This window comes from Dendrobates tinctorius, unplaced genomic scaffold (assembly GCF_039654945.1).
Source record: "Dendrobates tinctorius isolate UK_male_01 unplaced genomic scaffold, ASM3965494v1 ptg000140l, whole genome shotgun sequence".
Classification (NCBI taxonomy): domain Eukaryota; kingdom Metazoa; phylum Chordata; class Amphibia; order Anura; family Dendrobatidae; genus Dendrobates; species Dendrobates tinctorius.
The window spans coordinates 12659741-12675916 of record NW_027361808.1 but is presented as its reverse complement, the minus strand read 5'-3'; the positions used below and the strand labels follow the sequence as shown (position 1 = coordinate 12675916).

The window sequence follows — 16176 nt, the reverse complement described above, 5'->3', positions numbered from 1 at the left end:
CATGAGGCACAGATAGACTTACAGCCATGTTTGAAGGTGCCAAATAAGAGACCAGGCCCACAGTTACATTTAAGAGAGCAATCTCTCAGAGTTCCAGATAAACCTCCACTCTGAATAGTACATCTCAATTGTCAGAGTGATCTCACCCAAAGGAGACAATTAATGGGCCGCAGCTGGCAATCTTCTTGGAGACAATGTGCTTGGTTAACCCCCTGTGTCCTCTATGGGTGGAGTAGTTAAGTTGCAAAGAAAGGTAAACACCTGTTTACTGAACCATAAAATTGAAACAAATGTTTCACAAAGTCACTCTGAAGCCCCCTCATAAGGCTCTGTGCAGACAAAACACGCAATTAACTGAAGTCAAATCAAAAAGATGTAGCCTGGACGTATGGTCTTACTAATGCCTAGAGGCCCAAAGCCTAGACTGCGCGTGTGCCCCAAGGACTACTACCAGTGTGCTGCTGTTTACCAGGGATTTCAAGCTGGTATTCCATTCTGGTACTTCACTGGCCTCAAGCTGCTTAGCTGCTGCCACTGCTTCACTGCCACCTGCAGCGGGTCTCCTATTCTGCTCCTGGCCCAGCCTCAAGCTGCCACCTGACGAGAGCAGTCACACTCAGCATAGAATGGCCGATGGCCATTCACTTCCGAGGAAGCGCTCTGCAGACCATCTGCGCATGCGCGCACCGGCTGCATACCCCCGGCCACGCGCCTTCTCGTCACCACTGGAATGCGGGACTCCCGACCGGACCGGTCCCGCGCCTCCTCCTTGCAGTGCCCCTGGACCGGACCCGCGGCTCTCACCATCCCTCTGGGACTCAGGTCCACCACGCCAGGTCTCCTATACCCCAGGCTACTGGCTGCTGGCCTTCTGCACCGTGCTGCGCTTCTCATACGAGCCAGTGCGGCCTTTCCCAGTTCCTGGCCTTGCAATGTGCCCTCATCTGAGGGGGAGCACTCCTGGACAAGTCACGGCTCCTACAGCCGCACCGTGCTCCGTACTTGAGCCAGGGCGGCCATACCCGGACCCTGGCCTCACGCTGTCTTACCAGCCGAGGAGGGAGCTGATACCCAGACCTCCCCCGATGCTGCTTCTGTTGCGGGAGCCCCTGCCGCTCACACAGAAACCACACAGGCGGCATCACAGCCTAGGAATCCTCTTCTCTCTACAGGTTCCCTTTAGGAACAGAAAACCAACTGAGAGAGCGAGGGGGACAGCCCCTTTTATCTCTCTGTAGGTTTCCTGTTCCTAGGGGCCCCTCTCTTGGTGGGTGCTGTCATGGCGAAGAGAAAACTACTGTTTCAGAGCGCGGCAGGGTTCAAGAGGGAAGGAGCAGCATTTGACTTTTTAATGCAAAATTTGCTGGAATCATTAGCGGATGCCATGTCACAGTTGGGGAGCCCCTGATGTTCCTAAAGAGTGGAAACCCCAGACAAGTGACCACATTTTGTAAGTTCACATCTCAGGGAACTTACCTGGATGTGTGGTGAGCACCTTGAATCCCTAGGTGCTTCACAGAAGTTTATAACATTGAGCTGTAAAAATAAAAAATTCCAAAGAGTTGGTGCAGCACGCAGGAAGTCAAGGAGACCGGAATGGGAGGTTCGGATAATGCGATAGATTAAGAATTATTATATTTATATTATTATCATTAAAATTTGTATATCTGGCTTTAGTTGTCATTCCTTGTTGGGTTTAGGTGATTGCTGAGGGGTTATGACTGTTCTAAAATGTGTCCCCTGTGTAATTTGTTGTCTTTCATTAATCCTAAAATCACCTGCCTGTTCGTTTGTTCCTTCCTCATTGTGTCTTGTTTCCATTTTCCATACCAAAGCCTTCAGTACCTGTGTAGAATTCATCATTTTTTTTTTTGCGGCTTTCATTTTCATAGTGTTTTTAGTAAACGTTACTTGTTATTATACCTTTTACCTTTAGTAGCTATTGTTCTGATTTGTGAGTTGCACTGGACATCAGAGGTTCCCTAGTTCTATTGCTTTCTTGCAGTACACATATACACAATATTGTAGATTTTTAGACCACACATTGAATTATTAGAATACACATATGTTCTAATCTTATATTCACCCAGCATTTGTCCATTTTCCACAAAGAAACCAAATCACATTAGACAACAATCAGTGTTTTTGAAAATAATTGTATATAAGTGAATAAGACAATCTGCAAGATAATGCACAGCCACTTGTATGGACAGTCTGTTCTGTCTGAACTGTGAAAATAGTAAAGTTTATGCAGACCCTTTAATGTGCTGATCGGCATGGGTCCTGGGGCGTAGCTTTTTAATATTCTGGAAAACCCCTTTAATATATTTGAGAATATTTTTTTCAGCAACAACTAAGCTGCATGTGACATTTTCCAGTCAATTACTCAGATAATATCTAACAGGGGACATCAGCTGACCGGGCCTAGAGGCCCCGTCACACAACAGCGATCTCACCAGCGAGATCGCTGTGTGTGACAGCAATCAGCGACTGGCCCCCCTGCCGGTATCGCTGATCGCTCTTGGAAACCTCTGGACATTTCTTCCATCGCTGGTCTCCCGCTGGCCAGCATGCATCGCTGCGTGGAACAGGCGGGAGACCAGCGATCAGCTGGTAACTAACGTACACATCGGGTATCCAAGGGACGTGCGTCCCTTAAGCTGGAGTCACACATAGCGACACACCGGCGATCCCGACGATATCAACGTGTCAGGATCGCTGGTAAGTTGCTATGTGATCGCTGGTGAGCTGTCAAACAGACAGCTTCACCAGCGATCAGCACAGCGGCGCCGAGCGCGCGGCGTCGCTGTGTACGTTAGTTACCAGCGCGCTGATGCAGGGAGCTGGTAACTAAGGTACACAACGGGTATCTAAGGGACGCACGTCCCGTAGATACCCGATGTGTACGTTAGTTACCAGCTGATCGCTGGTCTCCCGCCTGTCACACGCGATGCGTGCTGGCCAGCAGGAGACCAGCGACCAAAAAATGTCCAGGGCTTTCCTACAGCAATCAGCGATACCGGCAGGGGAGCCGGTCGCTGACCGCTCTCACACACAGCGATCTCGCTGGTGAGATCGCTGTTGTGTCACAAAACTTGTGACTCAGCAGCGATCTCGCTAGCGAGATCGCTATATGTGACGGGGCCCTTAGAAACCCGATGTGTACATTAGTTAACAGCGCGCTAATGCAGGGAGCTGGTAACTAAGGTACACATCGGGTATCTAAGGGACGCACGTCCCTTGGATACCCGATGTGTACCTTAGTTACCAGCTCCCTGCATCAGCGTACTGGTAACTAACTTATGCTGTGCTGATCCCTGGTGAAGCTGTCAGTTTGACAGCTCACCGGCGATCATGTAGCGACTCACCAGCGATCCTGACACGTTGATATCATTGTCGGGATCGCTGGTGAGTCGCTATGTGTGACTCCAGCTTAAGCTCGGGACAGAATGATAATCTCATTAGCTACATTAGATGTCATTATAATTACAGCTATTACATCTCTACTCTGAATTGATAAAGTACAAAAGGTCTAAGCTTACAAATGTGTATTTGTAGCTTCTGCTCTAAAAAAAACATTTCCAGATTGGCTTACAAACGGCTGCCATCTTCCTGATGGATTTTCCAGTGGCAAATTCTATTTCGTAAGATTTCCAAAGTGAACAAATATGACAGTCATGTGGTTATCACCCAAAAAAGCTAAAACCTCTTGTTTGTACAATTTAAAAGAAAAACATTTTGGAAAGACAAAGATTCAGAGACAGAAAAACTACATTTGCAGCCAAGGTTGTTTTAGGTTATATAGTGCCCTATGCAGTGCTTTCTATTGATGCATCTCCCATCATGGTGTAACAATAATGTGCAAAAAATATAATCATATGCAAATAACAGTTGCATACTATATTTACGGGCAGGTCTGGCCTGTTCTTGAATGGCGGCATGTATAGTACTTTCTATGGACGCCTCCCTTTAAGGGTTAGTCTCATCTTGTTGAATGGGAACACACCATTCTCTTAGCTCCTGGCTTCTTGCTTGCCGAGAATCCACCAATGCTGTAAGCAGAGGCAGCTTTGCTTTGTAAATTACTCTAAAGCTGGCTGGCTCTAGTGATCCAGCCAGTTTCAGAGGAGCATTTACAAGCTCTATAGCAAAGAGCTTGTAAATGCTCCTTGCCTATAAGACCGGCCAGCTCTTATAGATTGCGGCAGAGGCTGGTAACATAGGAACAAGTAGTGAACAATAAAATTTAAAATCTCTCAGTTCTTAAAATCAGAGACAATTTTTAACAACAAGTAAATTGCAAAGTTACTTGCTTTTAACAAATAGCTTACCATAAATTTAGGCACAATGTGTACTATTGAGGGTGCAAACTCTGAGTGCTCAATCTGGAGCTAGCAGTGCTTTCGATGCAGCATATGTTTTTTTGGAGCAGTCGTTAATCAGGCATTGGTCCGATTTGGGACTGCCAGTCGCTTTGTTTTCCCACAGATAAGCTAAAAGCAGAGATGTCTATTGGAGGCTTTCTCATAGAGTACATTGTATATGGGAGAGGTGGCTAAGATTGCTTTTGGAAAAATGAGTGCTCTTGTGCATGAGTCAGTATGGGTGTTATGGCTGTCAGCGAAACAATCAGCTGAAGCATCAGCTATATAATGTGTATGGGGCACTTAAAACAATGGGGCATATTGATCAATATTGTTAATTTTACACAAAGCAAACTAAGACAAGACAGTAAAATGCACCAGATTTATCACAGCGTGTCAAGTTTTTGACAACTTCTGGGCATCTTTTGAATAAGCACACTACCTATTAGATTACTTATTTAAGTCCCAGAAATTTGTGCCACAAATGTGAAGCACTGTGACGCATTTAGGCCACACACCCTTCCTAGCAAACGCTACATCTCCTTGTTCAACAAAGCAAATGAAGTGTCTAAACACATTGTGAGAATCATGTGGGAATAGTGGATGAGGGCAGGTATATCTCGCCCAGATTCCTTTCCTATGTGGCCTAGTCTGGTCAGTATCGCACCTGCTTACTAATGGATAATGGGAGGTGGATATAAAAGGATGCCAGGTGGTTGTGTGAGGGTCTCAGCCTGGGAACACAGAGAGCCTGTCTGTGTGAGAGACACACGTGAGTGGAAGCAGTGCCCACTGCAACTGTGGTTTGGCTGGACGGGAGAAGCCCGCCAGTTGGTAGTTAGGTTGTCCATTGTTTAGTTAGTGCCGGACAGGCAAGGATTTGTTTTATGTTTTATTTCCTTTTGCATTGCTTTCACCGTTAATAAACCTGACCCAGGGTCAGTTATACACGAATCCCAGCTCTGCGCCTGAGTTTCATGCTGGACGCACGTGACCTTTGACCCCAGCAAAGGCGATCCCGGAGTGTTTTATCACATGGTGGTGGAGAACGCGGGCATCACGTTGCAAGCATGAGCATGGAGGACGTGGTGAAAGCGCTGGTACAGTCCACCGCCGTCCAGCAAGAAGCTAATCGGGTGATGATGGCCCAGCTGAAGGAGTTGGTGGACATGACAGCTACCGATCGTTCGCTTCTCCAGCAGGTGGCGCAGCGCCTGGCAAGCCTACAGGAGGTTAACCTGGAAGCCGAGTCGAGAGTGATTCACGTGAGTCGGTACTGGCAGAAGATGACGACCGAAGATGACGTCGAGGCATACCTGACCACGTTTGAACGGACGGTGGTGCGAGAAAAATGGCCGAAGGCACGATGGGCCGGCCTGATTGCCCCGTTTCTTTCCGGTGAGGCCCAAAAGGCGTATTATGACTTGGAACCTGAAGCTGCGCAGGACTTTGACAAATTGAAATCCGAGATCTTGGCCCGGCTGGGAGTGACGACCGCTGTCCGTGCACAGAGAGTGCATCAATGGACTTATCAGCCGGATAAACCACCGCGGTCACAGATGTTCGACCTGATCCACGTGACGAAGAAGTGGCTACAACCCGAGGTGTTGACAGCGCCAGAGATAATTCAGAGAGTCGTCATGGACAAGTACCTGAGAGCTCTACCGCCAGCCCTGAGGAAGTGGGTAAGCCATGGAAATCCTACGACGGCAGATCAACTGGTGGATCTGGTTGAACGTTACTCCATGGCGGAAGGACTCCGAGACGACGCTACCCCACCTCGTTCTTCATCATCTCCACGGGGAACCGGTAAGACTGTTCCAGGGAGTAGGGGAGATGGAAAAATCCCTAAGACAGTGGGGGAGGAAAACGGGACTGCCCGCACTGCGAGGCCGAGAGTAACGACCTATGGTCTAAGCAAGGGGCCCGTTAGGTGTTTCCGCTGCCAAGAGATGGGACATATTGCTGCAAACTGTCCGGTCACTACTGAACCCATGCAGTGCGACATCACAGACTCTAAAAACCGCATGTCTATGGTGGCACGGGTAGTGAGTGTGAATGCCGGTCAAAAAGATGTGGAAAAACATTTGTGTGATTTAGCTGTTGATGGCAAAAATGTGGTGGCATTGTTAGACTCGGGAAGTGTGGTGACTCTGGTGAAGGCCAGTCTGGTGTCAGCCCCGACTGGACCATCAGACAAATTTTCTGTAACGTGTGTGCATGGAGACACCTGTTCGTACCTCACCGCGGTCATATGCATTACTACTTCCTATGGGTCTGTGCAACATAAAGTGGGACTCGTCCCGGCGTTATTGCATGATGTTATCCTGGGCCGGGATTTTCCCCACTTCTGGCAATTGTGGGAGAATCAGTTGATGCCCTCGGGTAATAGTGTACATGATTCTTCTCCCAGGGCGCGTGTGGGTCCCGAACCCCTGGAAGAGGTCTCCCCGGAAGACTCGGGGGAAGAGTCTGCTGGAAATGACCTACAGTTCCCGTTTTCAGTCATGGCGGGTGATACGAAGGAGACCGGGGAAGAGGAGGAGGCCGACAGCCGTCCACCTCCCCGTTTGCCGGATTTGGAAGTTCAGAAAGATGACTTCCAAAGCGAGCAAATAAAGGATCCTAGCCTTTCTCAGGCTAGGACAAATGTAAAAGTGATAAATGGGGTACCCGTTGAACCTGGCTCTAGGCTGGCATATCCTTACATGGTTCTGGAGAATGATTTACTCTATCAGATAGAGAAAAAGGGGGAAGATACGGTGCAACTATTAGTCGTGCCAAAACCCTACCGGCGGCAGGTGCTGGACCTGGCCCACGGACATGTGATGGGAGGTCACCTGGGAGTCCAGAAAACCACCAAAAGGATATTACACTGTTTTGTTTGGCCAGGCATGCATCACGATATTCGAGTATATTGTGAGTCTTGTCCTGACTGCCAAGCCTCTGCACCTAAGCCCCGGTTCTGTAGCCCTTTGGTACCCCTACCTATTATTGAAGTCCCGTTTGAGAGGATTGGGATGGATTTAGTTGGGCCCCTTCCACGGTCTGCACGTGGACACCAACATATCCTGGTCATCTTGGATTATGCCACTCGTGACCCGGAGGCCATCCCTTTGCGTAACACGGCCACCAAGACGATTGCCAAGGAACTGGTGCATGTGTTTAGTCGGGTCGGTATACCAAAACAGATACTCACCGACCAGGGGACCCCCTTTATGTCCAGGGTAATGAAGGAGCTCTGCCGATTGTTACAAATTGAACCATTACGCACATCCGTGTATCACCCTCAAACAGACGGGTTGGTCGAACGGTTCAATAAAACTCTGAAGCAGATGCTGAGAAAGGTGATAGACAAGGGATGGGAAGAACTGGGACTATTTACTTCCGTATTTGCTTTTTGCCATCAGGGAAGTACCCCAGTCTTCCACGGGATTCTCGCCTTTCGAGTTATTGTACGCCCGACGTCCTCGCGGACTGTTAGACATTGCAAAAGAAACCTGGGAGGGTCAGGTCACTCCGTTTAAAACAGTGATAGATCACGTCACACAAATGCAGGACCGTATTGCGGCTGTTATGCCTATCGTCAAAGAACACATGATACAGGCTCAAGGAGCCCAAAAAAGAATCGATGATAGGGGCGCCAAGATCCGTACGTTTGCACCCGGAGATAGGGTGTTGATCCTGGTCCCCACGGTGGACAGTAAGTTCCTGGCAAAGTGGCAGGGCCCCTTTGAGATCAAGGAAAGAGTTGGTGAAGTAAACTACAAAGTATACCAGGCAGGTAAACGGAAACCTGAACAGATTTATCATGTAAATCTGATAAAGCCCTGGAAGGATCGGTCTGCCTTGTCAGCGGAGCTGGCCCGTCCTGTCTGCTCGCATACCGTACCGGAGGTACGGGTTGCAGAGACTCTCTCGGAGTGGCAAAAGACGGAAGTCAGGCAGTTTCTACTTCACAACCAAAAGTTTTTCTCAGAAAAACCCGGGCAGACTATGCTAATGAAACATGACATCATAACGGAACCTGGTGTCACAGTTCACGTAAAGCCCTACCGAATCCCGGAAGCGCGCCGTGAAGCCGTTTCCCGAGAAGTGAAGGCAATGTTAGAATTAGGAGTCATTGAGGAATCGCACAGTGCGTGGTCCAGCCCGATTGTGCTAATTCCTAAACCGGACAGCACCATCCGGTTCTGCAATGACTTCAGGAAACTGAATGCGGTCTCAAAATTTGATGCCTATCCTATGCCCCAGGTCGACGAGTTAATAGATCGCTTAGGAAAAGCCCGGTATATTACGACCCTAGACCTAACAAAGGGGTATTGGCAGATCCCTCTGGTGGAGGCTGCCAGAGAAAAGACAGCATTTGCTAAACCGGAAGGTTTATTTCAGTATGTGTATATGCCGTTTGGACTGCACGGGGCACCGGCGACCTTCCAGAGACTGATGGATCAAGTCTTGAGGCCACATAGGCGGTATGCTTCAGCCTATTTGGATGACATTGTCATTTACAGCTTGGACTGGGAGACTCATCTCCAGAAAGTACAAGCTGTGATTGACGACCTGTGGGAGGCAAGTCTAACCGCGAACCCCAAGAAATGTCACATCGGGCTAGAAGAAGCCCGGTATTTGGGGTATGTAATTGGGAGGGGTGTTGTTAAACCCCAGGTTGATAAGATTCAGGCGGTTCAGGACTGGCCACAACCTGTCAACAAGAAGCAGGTGCAAGCCTTCCTGGGGATCGCCGGTTATTATCGCCGGTTCATACCCAATTTTGCAGCCATCGCTACCCCCCTGACGGATCTTACAAAAGGGAAAGACTCCGTCATGATTAAATGGAGTTTAGCGGCTGAAGAAGCCTTCCATAGCCTAAAACGGGCACTTTGCTCTCAGCCCGTACTGGTGACTCCGGACTTCCGCAGTGAGTTGTGGTACAAACAGATGCCTCTGATACCGGTATCGGGGCTGTACTCTCACAAGTGAGGGACGGAGTGGAACACCCAGTCCTCTATCTCAGCAGGAAGCTGAATAAACACGAGCAAAGGTATGCAGTCGTAGAAAAAGAGTGCCTCGCCATTAAGTGGGCTCTAGAGGCCCTCAAATATAACCTGGTGGGCCGAAAGTTCAGGCTGATCACTGACCATGCCCCTCTCAAGTGGATGCACTTGAACAAGGAACGGAATAGCCGGGTGACCCGGTGGTTCCTTGCCCTGCAGGCCTACACTTTTACGGTGGAGCACCGCCCAGGGGTACAGATGGGAAATGCAGATGCCCTGTCCCGAGTGCACTGTTTGGCGGGTGTCATTGCTCGACCGGAGTGGTCTGAGCAGAAGGGGGGGATATGTGAGAATCATGTGGGAATAGTGGATGAGGGCAGGTATATCTCGCCCAGATTCCTTTCCTATGTGGCCTAGTCTGGTCAGTATCGCACCTGCTTACTAATGGATAATGGGAGGTGGATATAAAAGGATGCCAGGTGGTTGTGTGAGGGTCTCAGCCTGGGAACACAGAGAGCCTGTCTGTGTGAGAGACACACGTGAGTGGAAGCAGTGCCCACTGCAACTGTGGTTTGGCTGGACGGGAGAAGCCCGCCAGTTGGTAGTTAGGTTGTCCATTGTTTAGTTAGTGCCGGACAGGCAAGGATTTGTTTTATGTTTTATTTCCTTTTGCATTGCTTTCACCGTTAATAAACCTGACCCAGGGTCAGTTATACACGAATCCCAGCTCTGCGCCTGAGTTTCATGCTGAACGCACGTGACCTTTGACCCCAGCAAAGGCGATCCCGGAGTGTTTTATCACAACATGTTTAAAGGGGTATTCTCATCTATAAGATCATATCTCAATGTTTTAGGAGTAATATTTATAATATTAGCAAATACCTACAATTAAAAATTTAGCATAGTTCTTCAGATTCGCTAGGTCGCTTACCCCATATAGAGAATTGCAGTGTCTTAGGTATCCATGGTTATGACCACTCATATAGTGACAGTTAGTTAGACAGCTCTTAGAGGTCCTAACCATGGATACATAAGCTACAGAAAAGCCCTAAATGAGGTAAGCGGCATAGCTTATCATAACTATACTAAATTTCTAATTGAACATATTTGATATTATTACACTTACTACATATTGGGATAGGATCTTGGAGATGGGAATGTCCCTTTAATGTAGTGAAAGTGATTCAAGACAGTTTTTTAGGAGCATTTAATTTAGTTAGTGCACTCAATGTCCCCGATCACACTGGTTTTGATGAAGAAGCACATGCCTCTTAATGAGACAGGAGTGTTGGACTAGTGGCGTGAGTCTCCATGTGTGCGTCACCACATCCTAAGCAGTCCCTGCTGGGGTAAGGTTTTGGCGTAGCAAAGGTAACCCTCTCTCCCCAGCTCTGCCTACTTTGTTGGACCTGGGTGAAAATGGCGTGAACGCCAAAAGTTGAAAAATTTAATGAAGCCTCGAATTGCGCCAAAATGTTGCCACTTTTTAAGCTTTTACTCCAAAATACTGGTGGTAAAAGCTTTGATGCATTGAGCCCAATGTGCATAAATGAACATTCGAGAAATTACCATTCCCTTCTTAGCTAGATAAAAGAGCATAGTAAGAACAGTCCTATAAGTATAATTTAAGAATAATGTAAAACAGAGCGAATGTCACCCCGGGATATAAGGAAATGAAAAGTGATGAGTGAGGTGAATGGCTTAATGCTCTTGTCATTTCTCATCCAGTTCCTATGTCATAACAATTCATTCATGTTTAAATTGTATTATAGCTTTATTTATCGGATATGTCAAAATGTTTACCAAAAGACTTAATGGTATAATTCTCCAAATTATAAAATAACTTGTGAAACCCATCTGGCTGCTGCTGATTTTTTTTATTTAGTGGTGATATCTAACCATAACACTGGCTGCATCCATTCTCATGAACACAAAGTCAATAGTGATATTAGCATAACATTTAAATAAGAGTTCAATCATTCATTATTCACCAAAACAGAGGCAGCAATAACAGAATGGTTATGCTGTCATGATCATTTTGTACAAAACTAACAATGGATAACTCAGACATTCTAATTATTTGTATTTATGAGTAATTAAGACACCAGAATTTATTAATTAACAGTGTAATACTTCGGCAAATAACATTATAGCAAGGGGGGATTACAAGGTGCACTAGAGGCACTTGTCCTGATTGTATTAAAATATTAAATTAATTAGCTCCACTTTACGAGGACATTACTGAAAATTGTGGCTAAATTGTTATATCAAGTGCAATTATTTACACCCAGATACCTATGTTCTCTTCTCTCCCATTGTATCACTTCTACATATATTGTATAAATGCTAAGCTATAATAGTGTGTTGTACAGAAACGGTCCCATTACATTAGAACAAAGCTTGCTAAACCCAGACTGGTTGACCATGAAATGTGTTTATGTACCATAGCTACCGACTCTCTCCCCAGCAGATAATGTCAGAGGAGAGGGGGATGTGGCAGATTGAATTCGAACACCCAATTCTCTTGTTCTCCCTGGATATAAGTTACCACCAGAGGTGTCTGACAGAAACTTTCTCCCCTTTCCACACTCAAAATGCAATAATACTCAGCTGAACTTTCATGAGGAATGAAAGAAATAGGTGTTGGACAAATGAGCATAGGGCTGAAAGCTACCTAAGACATATAATTGACCACAGCTCCATCCATACGGGACTCTTCAGTCTTCAGAGAACCGATTCTCGGGATCGGTTGACATCCCCACAACAATCGATAAGTTATCTCCTATTCGTGGATAGGCGAGAACCTCTAAACTTGAGAATACTTTTTTAAACTGAACCCGACACCTGATATATGCTGCCCAATCCTTGAGCAGCATGCATCAGCCACTGGTTGTACGATCACAGCCATGTATGTTTTTCTCTGAAATGCTGCAGTGTTTCAGAGAAAAATATACTTGCAATAACTGCTGGGGACTGAGCCATGCAGTAGACTAGTTAGAAAGGTGGTACCCAAGGAGCCAAAACCCGCTGCCCTGGATTGATAGGAGTCTGTCTATGTGCACATATAGGCAGAGACCTGTCAATCTTATCAAGGGCAGCGGGTGGGGAAAAGTCGCTGGGGTCCCGCCTGTCTCACTAGTCCGCAGCACAGCTCGGTCCCTGGCAGCTATTGGAAGGATGTTTTTGAGAGAAACACTGCAGTGTTACTGCAGTATTTCAGAGAAAAAAATACATATGGCCGAGATCATACAGCCAGCGCCGGATACATGCTGTCCACGGACCGGGACGCATGAATCTCCTGTCAGATTCAATTTAAGTCTTTACATTACTATTAATCTACATTATGTGTGACAGAGTGCCTGTAATGTAGACAATAAAAACACTTGCACAAATTCTACAGTATGTCATATTATAATTGCATCCACTTACCTGTAAGGCTCTAAAGTTTGCATGGCATATTGCAAGGCCTCGTCCCACATTTTCAGTTGAATGCAGAGATCCATTGCCAGGTCCAGAGCCTTGAGCTGATGGATATTCTTATTTGGGAGTTGACTGCTGCTGATCATCTTCTTACAAAGGTTTAAGGCTTCTTGTAAATCTTTTTTTTCTTGATTAAAGAAAGTATGACTTAGAATGTTCCTCTTTCTAATTTTACATTAATTTGGATATTTTTGGAGATCAGTTGTAGACCTAAGTACAGGCCATAGTTATCATAGTTAACCAAGCATAAAACACTTTATCCCATGGTTCAGGCTACATTTCCCTACTGCCAGAGACAGCATGAAATACAGGGGTATACTCAATATGGAGGCCACAACATTCATTTAAATACTTGCAAATGAAAATGCCAGCAATAAATCTCAAATACCCATGCGGTTAGGCGACTCAAATATAACACTACAAGCAAGGAGAAACAAAGAGTATATGTTGCCAATAACTTCAAAAAGAAAACAGTGTATCTATCAAAAATTATTTTAATAATTTACCAATAATTATACAAAAGTTACGTAATACATCTATCACAAATTGCATGGGTATCTTTATAAATCATGTGACTGAATCCATGGGTCAAAAAAATGACCAGAAGATACAGGACTGGACTAAATAAAGACACATGTGCACACACATGATGATAATGTATACAGATCTCCAATCCTTCCAAAACATGTGCCAAACGATAGAGTGGGATGCATATGTAGCGGCATATTACTTTGTGGGTCGGAGGCAGTCACAGCACTGGAAATGTTAATTTACCCATATATAGTACTATATGATTTATATGTAGTGACAAAACACTTTGTGATTTAAGGTAGTCACAGTACCTGAAATGTTTATTTATATATAGTACTACATAATATATATGTAACGGCATAGGGGTTGATGTGTACTAGGTTATTACACTGTAAATACTTATTTATCTGATCCCACTCTATCGTTTGGCACATGTTTTGGAAGGATTGGAGATCTGTATACATTATCATCATGTGTGTGCACATGTGTCTTTATTTAGTCCGGTCCTGTATCTTCATTTTTTTGACCCATGGATTCAGTCACATGATTTATAAAGATACCCATGCAATTTGTGATAGATGTATTACGTAACTTTTGTATAATTATTGGTAAATTATTACAATAATTTTTGATAGATACACTGTTTTCTTTTTGAAGTTATTGGCAAAATATACTCTTTGTTTCTCCTTGCTTGTAGTATTCATTTAAATACTATTGCATTTTATGTCATCTAGAAAGTTCGAATGTTACCTGTTGGATCTGAGAAAAAGAGTGTTTGTGCGACTTGAGATTCTTATCTGCAGGATTTCTCTTCTTGTATAGTGATATCACAGCCACAGACCCCCGGGCTAACAGATGAGAGGGTCCCTGCCAGTTATGGGAGTGAGCACTTTTTTGTGCAGCAGGTGTTAAGTTGCCTTCAGTTAGTTCTCACTGCAGATGTTTAATTACAACGATGATAAAGACGAACGCTGTGTGTTCCCTGAGGCTTGATTTTTGTTTTATAATCTAGTCTTATATAAATAACTTTGACAGCTATAATCTGCAATTTTTGGTGCAGAAAAATGACAAAACATGTAAAACTACCGGTTTTCATATTACTTTAAAAAAACCTCATTTTTTGGTTGAAAATCTGATGTATCTGTAATTATTCTGACTTTACACTTTACTTTCTATCCTGTATTAAAAATATTTAAGTTGAAATACAAACATCAGTATCATCATGTTTTTTTTGCATTTGAGTGCAGTCTGACCATGACTAAGACTATCTAGTCGACATGAGTCAGTCTTGCACCCCTGGGATTTCATCTGTGTTGCCAATATGACTTCTTTTAAAACAAGTACCAAATAAATGTGAAGTTTTATCTTTTCTACACTGGAGAAAATTCTTTTCAATTTCTGTCTCAAGAAATGCCCAGGAACAGGGCGGCTCCAAGCGTGGATTTTATTCTCTCCCAGGTGCTGGAAACACGGTGAGCTGACTATTTCCCCCTCTTTTTATGGTCATTACATAGACTTGTATTCCTGAATTTGATCCGACTCCTGGATCCTGGACATGTCTGCGCAATTTTCCGTGGATCACTTGGTCACAGATATGCGAATGGCCTCATAGAATATTACAGGTATGATTGATATTCCTGAAAATCATGAATAGCACTTGTATGAGAATATAGGATGCAGTAATGCAGTTCAAAAATCATATTTCCAATGTTCATATATACCTTAGCAACATCAGCATGTTGCTGCCCTTGTTTCTATAGTATTGCAGTCCATCACAGCAGCAATGATTGAGGATAAAAGATTAAAAAAAGAAAGAAAGAAAAAATCCCCTATAACTAATTTACTCGGTGTTAATGTCTTTTGTCTCAGGTTAATTTTGTACATAACTCTACATTGTCTGTGGCTCACACCTGTAATCCTTGCTACTATGGGAGACATGGGCTGTGGGATCACTTGAGCTTGTCAGTTCTGGCCCATCCTGTGTGCTATGCTGTCCTCAGCATGAATATGGTGACTCTGAGCCGGCTCCTTGGAGACTTGCTGATAGGGGACATGGTTTCCCTGGTCAAAAAATAAAATGTCCCAAGTAGATACTGAAAACACTTAATTTTGATCTTTCTATTCATATTGTTCTGCCAAGTTCTGACATCAAGTTATCTTAGGGCATGCCAAAGTATACTCTAACATGAAAAACAATATGAAAAATTCAAGCTTAAAGTTATTTATAAGAAACCAAGTTACTTGTTAGGGTTCATTTAATCATCTTTATAATATAGTGACCCAAGTGGCTTGTGAACAACGTGGAATTGAAAATGGGAGTTGAAATAAGGAGTTCAACACACGTAAGCACATCATGTTTCCCTACCTTTTACTATTCTTTACTGTTTTCTGTTTGATTGGATAATGGATAGCAAGATTGGGGGATTCCTACCATTTATGGTCTGCCACATGTATGCACAAATGGAGCAGGAGTTTAGGCTGGAAATCGCTATGGCAGATGTGAGTACTTTGCCCACATGGCAGCTCATATTGGAGATTTAGAGGACAAAATGCAACACTGAGGGTGATTGAAAATCCTGAGAGGAGCATCCTGCTCACTGAGGATAGATAATAAACATAAAGGATGGACATGTGGGTTCAAGAGGACCAGGCAAGTAATAATTAATATGGTAAGTGTGAGTGAAAATGGTCTAACAAGAAAAATTGCTTCTGCTTCTGTACTTTGGTGCAAAATTGCCAAATTGGGTGATGACACAATGATGTCAATATCAGAAATGGCAACCCAGGTTTAGACTGCAACAACC

The 16176-nt window shown here is 44.8% G+C and overlaps 1 protein-coding gene across 3 annotated transcripts in view; it reads right to left on the bottom strand.

Annotated features, from left to right (window-relative positions):
• Positions 1-16176, bottom strand: part of SMYD3 (SET and MYND domain containing 3) — a 1185047-nt gene that overhangs the window by 241801 nt on the left and 927070 nt on the right. For all 3 annotated transcript variants that reach the window (XM_073545142.1, XM_073545139.1, XM_073545141.1), the window contains one exon: positions 12791-12959. In XM_073545142.1, coding sequence (XP_073401243.1) covers positions 12791-12959 — 169 coding nt within the window. The remainder of the gene's footprint in view (positions 1-12790; positions 12960-16176) is intronic.